The sequence below is a fragment of the Gymnoscopelus braueri genome (assembly GCF_963280865.1).
Source record: "Gymnoscopelus braueri genome assembly, chromosome: 22".
NCBI lineage: Eukaryota > Metazoa > Chordata > Actinopteri > Myctophiformes > Myctophidae > Gymnoscopelus > Gymnoscopelus braueri.
Window position 1 is genome coordinate 25340411 of NC_137624.1, and position 10000 is coordinate 25350410.

The following is a 10000-nucleotide window of genomic DNA, read 5'->3' on the forward strand; positions in this document are numbered from 1 at the left end:
GTGTGTGTGTGTGTGTGTGTGTGTGTGTGTGTGTGTGTGTGTGTGTGTGTGTGTGTGTGTGTGTGTGTGTGTGTGCCCCCGTGTCTTTAACCCATTAAGACCTGAGGCCGATTCTACAAATGCCTTCTAAATAACGAGTTCTCAAACTTTTTTTGTGCCAAGGACCCCCAAATTGATATGTATTTGGCCGCGGAACGCCCCATCTGAAAGTGTTTTGTGCCAGGGAGCCCCCAGAAGAGAAGATTTGTGTTAAAAGAAAAAAAATTGCAGATGTGCAAGCTTGCAGCGCGGTATGAAGTGCCCGGTTTTAATGGGTTAAGAGGGTCTCTCCGTCTGTGTGTTTGTGTGTGTCCGCAGCAGCGCAGCTAATTGATTAGATTTTATTTTAACTGTCCCCTTGGGGAAATTTTTCCTCTGCATTTAACCCATCCTAAAGGAAGTCCAAGATCCACATTGGATCCCATGTGCACCCCGAGATCCACATGATTCTTATTTCTTGGGGGGAAGGGGAGACATGGCTGCTCAAATCTAGTTTTCAATTTATTTCTTCCTCGAAGCCTGTAAACTCCTTTCGCATGTCTGTTTTGAACTCGTCCTTGAATTTAGAAACATTCTCTTTCATTTCTTTCTGGAGTTCCCTTATATATTTACTGATATTATTCAGCCCCTGGAACAATTCTTGGCTTTGTTTGTCCACGCCATTTCCCTCTTCTGTGTTCTCCTCTTCCTCGCTTTCTTTTGGATTTTTCGACTGCATTTTGTTTCACCAAAAACCTCTCGCTTTTCTCCCCCCACTCATGTCTTAGTCATATCACCGTTGGATTTTAATATATTTGTATTTTTCGGTGGTTAATCTGACCTGGGAGCTGCATTTTCTGCTGCCACCCTGCTCAGTCACTTCCAGAAAGTCCCCATGGCTGCTCAAATGTATAAAGAAATGTCACAACACAAGGAGCGTTTATCTACATGCATGAATTCACTTTGGTCTGTGTGTTCTGTCTCCTTCTACAGATGGAGTTTGACGAGAAGGAGCTCCGCAAGGAGATCAGCTACGCCATCAAGAACATCCATGGCATCAGGCACGTCCATTACTCCCCCTCCCTCCCTCCCTACTGTCATGTCCTCACATATCTGTCAGGGTCACCCCTACTGGCCAGACTGCATCTAGCTCAGTGGTTCTCAACCTTTTCACTTGTAAATCTCAAAAGCGTTCGTTAGTGAGGACCAATTATGTGAAGATAGGTTGAAAATGGCTGAAGTCGTCAGTCAACAGTTTTCTGAAAAACCTATGTTACTATATCAGTGGTTCTCAAACATTTTCATGTCAAAGACCTCCAAAATTATATGTATTTGGTCAAAGACCCCCCCATCTGAAAACATTTTGTTCCAGGGACCCCCAGAAGCAAAGATTTTAGTTCAAAATGTTCGCTTTAAAAATATGTATATTCAAAGATTTGCACACATTTTCACGATTTTTCCAAAAATAGCAGATCTACAAGCTTGTACATATGCTATTTTTAAATAGCCAAAGTATAAAATAATGGTTTAAGTGGTTACACAGATGTGTTCCCGGTTTTAACGTGTTAACACGGCAGCCATGTTATGTGGTCAGATGAGTGGGCTGCGTGTTTATTCTCTCAAACTCATTTATTTTTTAAATATTAATGTTATATTATCATCGAAATCTTTGTGTTTTGGTTATTTGGGTGGCCCACTTGCAGTATCCTCACGGCCCACCAGTGGGCCCCGGCCCGCAGGTTGAGAATGACTGATCTAGCTGACCGCTATCTAATCTCACAAGGACGTCTTTTTAGACACTGAGTTCTCCGCTGCATACTGATGGCATCAGCAAAGCGAGACAGAGCAGATCTGGGATAGCTGGTTGATATTCCTTTGTCTGTCCTTCCCATGCCCGTCTTTGTATTTATGTGTCTGTCCATGTTCGAGTATTGTTTGTCCTTCCCATGCCCGTCTTTGTATTTATGTGTCTGTCCATGTTATACTATCCTCCGTCCGTCTGGTGAATTTGTAGCCTAATATTCCCCTCATATCGTTACTGTCGGCAGAAATCTTAACGTCCATATTTCAATTTAATTTATGTTTTTTCGTAAATTGATGCCCTACTTCATCATACAAGAGTGTCACACGAAAGTAGTCAAAATACAAGCTCACAGCTTGTATTTATTCTCACTGTTTTATACATATTTTTTATATATATTTAAAAAAGGAACGGTTTTGGACATACAAGGTTTCCGTCCGACAGCGACGATATGTAAGGCGCAGCCCTTGGGAGGAAGAGATGGGTGGTCTGGGTCTTAATAGACCATTACCGTCTCCACGGTCAGAGAACATCCTCTGCTGGGCCTTTGTCACCAGACAGGAAGTTCAGTTTGACGGTATGTGGGTGATTCAGTAGGTGGGGAGTCTTCAGGTACAGATGGGCAGGCAGGTTAGTTCAGCAGTTAATCCTGATGTGATTTATACTCAGCTGTACGACAGTGTCCAATGCCCAAAAATGCTGATCTACAAGCTCTACAATGTGTCGCATAAAGCAGGCACACCAAAGCGAACTTGTTTGTTGTGTAAGATTGTAAGATTTACATAATACATGAGTGAAATTTCAAATTTAAGTAAACTATTTTAAGTTGAAGTAAAGTTTTTAAAATACAGCCTATTTATTCCTGCCTTGCAGAGGAGAGATAGAAATAAATGCATTTGCCCTCCTCTGACCCTTGCTGTTACAAGGTCAGAGAAGTCTTTAATCCATCAACTACTGCACAGTCTGTGACAAGAGGGAATGAGGGAGTATATGGGTGGCTACAGCAACAAGTAACAGCATGTGTGGACCAAGGTTATTATAAAACTAGTAAAAACTAGATCTGGGAAGAGAAAAAAAATCACCTCTATAATAAAACCTGTAGATGACTTGATGCATGATACTGTACTTATTTACTGTAGCTATTATGTAGTACTAGTTATTTTGAATATACTGTGATTGTTGAACATTCACAATGTCACATTGTCAAATTTAATGTAGGCTTAAAATGTGTGTGATAAAATGTTTTAACCAATAAGGTAAGTGGATTAATATGTCATCTACAGAAATACTTTTTATGACATAAATCTCTTCCACTTTGATGAAGGCAGGGAATATGTTCTACTTATCATTGATTTAATAACCTTTCTTGCAATACTTTTCCTTAAATATGATATTCTATAGCAGGATATCATATCAAATGGCACAGTGACCTATGCCCTTATTGTTTGGTTATTGATTATTCTCGTTGTGTGCTGGGCCTAATAATAGATACCTCATAAAGCCAGGCAGCTAACATGTATTCTTAAAAAAATCATTTCCAGAGAATGCTTCTGAAAAGCAAATCAACAAAAAAGGCTGTTGCATGTGCACAAATAAAACATTTCTCCCATAAGCTAAGAAGAGGAAGTCCAAAGGAATTATAACAAACCCATGTGGTTTTCATGCAACTAACATCAAATTGTAACATTTGACTGAAACGACAGAATACTACTGCAGCAGAGAGAAAACATGCTAGTCATTGTAAATGCAAGCATACAGTAGATGACTTTGACTTTCAGTGGCATCCCCTTTTTTTGCTGACATCATTTGTCTTATTTATATCATTGACATGGGAGAAATCTCAGAAATGGAAGAGGATTTCTTTTCAATTAACTTCAATTAACTTCAATTAACTTCCTAAACCTCCCTTCCCTCCCTCTTTCTTTCTTTCTCTTCCACTTTGTTCTTCTTTTTTTGTGGACGGTTCTCTCTCTGGCGGGCAGAACTGGCCTCTTCACCCCGGACATGGCCTTTGAGACCATTGTGAAAAGGCAGATTGGGAAGATAAAAGAGCCGTGCTCTGCTTGTGTGGACATGGTCATTTCTGAGCTAGTCAATACAGTTAGACAGTGTACCAAGAAGGTAAAAAACTAAACAGTGGATAGCTATTCTCATTTGTAGTTTTTTGTCTTTCGACCTACTTCCCTTCCCCACAAACCCCCTCTGCTATTCACTCCCTTTTATTGTGACTGCCTGGCTCTCTCCAGTCCTTGTTTTTCTTTGGACAATAAGGAGACAACTGTAGTGGAGTAGTGGAGTGTGGTATGCCTGCGTACCTGGCTGCCTATCTTCCTACCACATTAGATGGGTTTTTCCTGGGCAGGGTGGTGGTGGCATGGCCATAGTAAAATGCTGTGCTTAACTACACTAACCATGGCGTCCCGATTTTGGGCACATTTTCAAGTTTTTCAAAACATTTCAAAGTGTTTACCTTCTTTCAAAAATAGCAAAGACTACAGATCTACCGGCCTACAACGTGTTGCTCTGTGACGCGCTGAGAGCTTGTAGATCGGCTATTTTCGCTATTCGTCGAATACAACAAATCACATAGGGCTTAAGCGGTTGAGAGAAGGAGTGTGGATGCTGAACTACCAGAATATGGCTGCCGGCAAAGGGTTTAAGCAGCCACCGCCAAGAACATGAGTTTATGAAAGTTTCCGACAAATATACTGTAAACCCTGCAGTCTGGCAGGTTTACTTTGGCTGTTTTACTATAGATCCAAGTGTTAAGAGACACTTGAAGTCAATCACTTGGCGCATTTGGCAGACATATTGGATGACTTCAGCGTCCAGACGTCGTGAGTGTAAGATTGCAGCCGTGCACCTGCATATGGCCGAAGCCATGACAACCCACCATGAATTCTCTTCATGGGGCCTCTGGAGCCACATTCAGCTTCGTAGGCCCCCCGAGTGTCAACCATGGGACTGAAAAAGAAAGGCTAGTGATCTGCATTCAAGTGGTTGTGCCATTACTAAATCATATTTGGACATTGACTGATGTACGACAGAGACACCGGAATAGTATATCTATTGTTGTCAAGGGGGATGCTGGTAATAGCATTCGAAAGAAGAGGATGAAAGCGGCGCGTCTTGGCTCGGTCTTTGGGTGCACAGCTGCAGTCTTATGGCTCATCGCTCGGAGCTTTTGGCTGATGGAGTAGCGCAGGCTGGGATCTCTCTCTGTCTTGTCTGTTTTCTCTTCCTCTTTTTCCCTCTCTACATACTGTTTTCTCCCTCTTGATTGACGGAGAGGGACTCCAGCACTGTCCCCATTAAGAATGGCTTCTGGGGAAACCAAATGTCTCACTTTGCCTTTTCTTCCCTCTGTGCTGTTCACCCCCCCCCCCCCCCCACCCCTAACCCCCCACTCCTCTTTTTCATCGGTCTCTCAATCTTTTGATTCTTCGGTTCCTCCCAACCAAATGCCCTTCACTCTTCACTCTCTCTCTCTCTCTCTCCCCCTTTTTGTTGAGTATCTCTCTCGATATCCCACTCTCCACTCTTCTAATCTTCTATATCTTTGTTGTGTCTGTGCTTTTTATTTATCTATCACTCCACACACTATACTACTCCACATTTTGGTTCCTTCTACCTTTTCCGTTCCTCTCTTCCTGGTCTTTCTGCCTCTCTCTCTTCTCTCCCGTGATACCCCAACCTCTTCCTACAGGACGGGGCTGTTCACCCCTGACCTGGCCTTCGAAGCCATAGTCAAAAAGCAGATCCAAAAGCTGAAGCAGCCCACACTGAAGGCTATAGATATGGTAGTGACCGAACTCACCACCACCATACGAAAGTGTAGTGAAAAGGTAAAACCCCCCCAGTTGAATCAAGGCTTATTTTAAGATTTGTTGCACATAAGCCTGATTTATACTTATCTGTGCTAACACATAAACTCATACTTTGATTTCGTACATGAAACACAGATTTAAGCGTTCTTGTAGATTATTGGCCTCTCTGCAGACAATTTAATTAATTGTCACAGTTTGTTTGTTGCTTCTTAACCAGCATGCCAGATGATTTTCCTTTCATACTCTGCCCTGTGATGTCTTTCTTGTTCAGTTAGTCCTTTATCTGATTTGATTTTACTCCTTCAAATTGGATTGTAATGTTTGTGTCATTGTCTGTCAGTACGCTAGTGTGGGTGACTGTTGTTTGGAGGTTGGAACATTAAGTTCATCATACTGACTGACTACTACTAATAACTAACATTCCCAGAGTATCTCTTTCTTTCTCTTTCTTTCTCTTTTGTCTTCTCCATTCTGTTGTGCTCTAACCCTGTAGTCTGGTTGCTTATTTATCAAGCAAAGAATTCATAATAATGACCTCTTTTGGATTTCCCTATTTTAGCATTTCTGATTGTGTATTATTGCATACACAGTGTCTGTAAAAGGGAGATGATGATACACTTCCCCCAGACCATGGAGAGAATCCACAAAGGGGTCATTGTGAAGCCCGCTCCTCTCTCCTTCCCTGCTCCTTTTGCATTGCATGTACAATGTTTGCCTGCTGCCCATGCCTTCACTGTAACATCCTGACTGTTAATTTAACTCATATAGAGTACAAAATGGTTTGAGTTAAATGAACACTGAGGATTTTACTGTGTCATTCATAAGTAAGTAGTCTTTCTGCCTCTCTGTGGGGTCATCAAACCCTGAAGGATCCAACTTATTGTGACAGTTTTTCCTCAGTCTCCCAGTTGCAATGCATTTCCTTATTAATATGTGTGTCCATCTGCTGATTAGCCCTTAATTATTATTTTATATATTAAATACTTTATTAGTTCTGGTGAGGAAATATTTTAATCCCTAGTCACAAACAAATCCTATAAAATGGTTGTATTTTTTATTTTATTTTATCGTTGTCAGAACAGTGCATGTTCCTATTGCATCATTGTCAAGATACCTTTAAACCACAACCATCGGAGTGGTATAATGTAAAAATGAAATTAGCATTATGTTGAGATTAACAAAATGTATTTACAAAAAGGCATTTATTCTCTGAAGACACATGTTATTTATGTCCCAATGTCACTTAGTTAGTCCGGACCAAAGCCTGTAAAGTCATCCAAATTAAGAACAAAAAAGGCCTATTAGTATTTACTTTATTCAACAACTTCTGGTAACCACAAGGATGCATTGCAACTTGCAAGAAACTGGTGGATAATTTCTCTTTTTCTCTGACTTTGATTTGATTTCATCTTCCCTTAAATTTCTCCGTATGTGTTTGTGTTACGTTGGAAGCCCACCAATGTTCTTTGTGGGTTTGCAATGACCTCATGGAAAACGGCTTAAACGTATTGCCAGGAAAATAACTTTATTAGCAGGATTGTTTTGTTTGTGTTTTTTTGGGTGGTTTCATTACAGACTTGGCACTATTCCATTGCATTATTCCCTATTGATAACATATGTAACGATACTTATCAAAGTGATCATCAACATCATTTAACCCATGCTTTGCTTTTATGCTATTATTTTTTTAATTGATCATCTAACCCACGCTTAGGCCTTGAAGTGACTAGTGCAGTGTTTCCCAAACATAGGGACCCATTTTGGGTCACAGACTCCTTTTTATGGGTCAAGAGTAAATATCCTGTACATGTTTTTTATTTTATTTATTTATGTATTTATTTATTTATTTAGCCTATTTATTTTAAACTTTCCTATATTTCCCCCCACAATCTTTCAAAAAATTAATAAAAACATTTTCAGAAGATTTTCCAGCAATTTGCAAACATCTTCTAAAAATAGTGAGGGCTTAAGGGTGCACCTAAGTGGTTAATTCCAAATATATTTGTGTACATTTGTGTCCCAGGGAGTATTTTAGGTCTCACGGTGGAAACGTTTGGGAACACCTGAACTAATGCTAAGTCTGTGATACGCCCTGCTGAATATAACGCGTTTGATTCTGCATTTCTGGGATGCATTTTGTTGCGTTTGTTGGTGTGTCCTTGTGTGTGTTTCAGTATCGTGAGACGTAGGCCTAGTTCAGTTTCAGTTAGTGTGTGTTATTTTAAAAGTGGTGTAGTGTGTCTGTATGAATGCATGTATGCATCAGCGTATGAGTGTGTGTGCGTGCGTGTGTGTGCGTGCGTGTGTGTGTGTGTGTGTGTGTGTGTGTGTGTGTGTTTGTGCTTGCGTGGTGCGCGAGTGTTTGTGCGTGCCTGTCCTGAGCTATGCGATCGACCTACTGTCCTATATGCCAACAGCTGGCTCAGTACCCCTTGCTGAGAGAGGAGATGGAGAAGATCGTCACACAGCACATCAGGGACCGCGAGGGTCGCACCAAGGACCAGGTAACCACCCACCAACACACACACACACACACACACACACACACACACACACACACACACACGTTGATGTGTCTGACGCCTCTCATCCCCTGTCCAGGTATTGCTGCTGATAGACATCGAGTTGTCCTACATGAACACCAACCATGAAGACTTCATCGGATTCGCAAAGTGCGTTCACACACACACACACACACACACACACACACACACCCACACACACACACACACACACACACACACACACACACACACACGCACACACACACACACACACACACACACACACACGTACGTGTGCATGCACACACGCACACGCACACACACAAAACATTCTTCCACTATGCCAGTTATTCTCTACTTTTGACAATCATTTAGCTGGGGCCCCCTGGGGTGTCCACTGCACTTGGCCTTGCAATGTTTGTACTGAGATTTCTCAATCATCTTGTGCGGGAGGATCATTCAGATTTGTTTTGACGGGTCTCTTTGTGCAGTGCCCAGCCGAGAGCCAACCAACCCCAAAGGAAGAAGGCTGCTGGAAATCAGGTACTTGGAGCGTTCTGTGTTCATAGACAAAACTATTTCAGCATCAGTCAATCGCTTCATCATCAAGCACACGTTTCATATCGTCGCTGTCGGGTGGAAACCTCTTATGTTCCAAAGTGTTACTTTTCAGGAAACGAAAAAAAACAAAAACCTGTGTTCCAATGGATCCCATGTAGTTATTATTAAGTCACAAGCTCTTGTTAACACTTGTGGTCCAATATTTATAAAACACACAGACACACTTAAAGGTAGGGTAAGTGATTTTTTCTTTGGTTAAAATAAGTGTTAAATAGCTCTATATTCTGATAGTACTCATTGCTATAGAGTGTTTGTTCAGTAAAAGGAGTCTCCTTGTCTCTCCAGCTCTTTATAAAACAGAAAATGCATTTTCGTTTCAGTTTCAGTTTCATTTCCAATTTTATCCAATCAGGATAGAGAACTCAATCAGGATATAGATTAAACAAGTGAAATTGGAAGTGATGACACTAAGAAATGAGCAGGCAAAATTGGAACTGGAACACTATAAAAATGAAGCTTAAAAATGGGTACTTTCTTCTGATTGGCTGAGATTTGGACACCTATGTATTTTCTGTTTATTAAAGAGCTGGAGAGACGGGGAGACTCTTGTTACTGAACAAACACTCTATAGCAATGATTACTATCAGAATATAGTGCTTTAACCTTTCAACAAAATACTTTTTGTTTTAACCAAAAAATATCACTTACCCTACCTTTAACAACTTTCACTTTCAAAATGATTCAAAAACAGCAGATCGACCAGCTAGATCGGCTATTTGTGCAACTTTTTTTGCACGACGCTCTTGTATGACAAACTAGGGCATTCGTTTATGAAAGAACATAAAAAGTTGAAATATGGAGACACAAGGTTTCTGCCCGACAGCAACGATATATAGCTACAACATTATAGAGTCCAGATCTGCTCTCATTTCCATCACCCTCACGTCATCATACCATATACAACATTATACTTTATGATATGGATCTGCTCTCACTACTATCCAGGCATTCAGCCAACTGCATTACGTTTGAACTCCGCGCATAGCCTCCCAGAATGCTCTCATTCTTTCCTGCTTATTTCATCAGGCACAGTACAATCCTGAGTGTTACTTTAAAGACCAGTTGAAATGGCTTTCCGTGACCATATCTTGATATATTTCCTATTGAAACAGGGGCCGGGTGCTTCCTCAGCCTATCAGTCTATGTCCCGTCCTGGCAGGCTATGAACTCCTGCACACGCCATGCACTGCAATAAGCAGTGCTGATGAATGGAGTATAAACGTTTGTTT

General features: G+C 41.1%; 1 protein-coding gene across 2 annotated transcripts in view; it reads left to right on the plus strand.

The window, feature by feature from the left end:
- dnm1a (dynamin 1a) overlaps window positions 1–10000 on the plus strand; it is a gene marked incomplete at its 3' end in the record, with an annotated part of 72418 nt that overhangs the window by 22079 nt on the left and 40339 nt on the right. The window contains exons 9-13 of one of the 2 annotated variants that reach the window (XM_080419047.1): window positions 1012–1079; window positions 3802–3940; window positions 8064–8150; window positions 8248–8318; window positions 8642–8693. In XM_080419047.1, the coding sequence (XP_080275173.1) occupies window positions 1012–1079; window positions 3802–3940; window positions 8064–8150; window positions 8248–8318; window positions 8642–8693 (417 nt within the window). Of the gene's footprint in view, window positions 1–1011; window positions 1080–3801; window positions 3941–5525; window positions 5665–8063; window positions 8151–8247; window positions 8319–8641; window positions 8694–10000 lie in introns of both variants that reach the window. The other variant, XM_080419048.1, reaches the window with a different exon arrangement.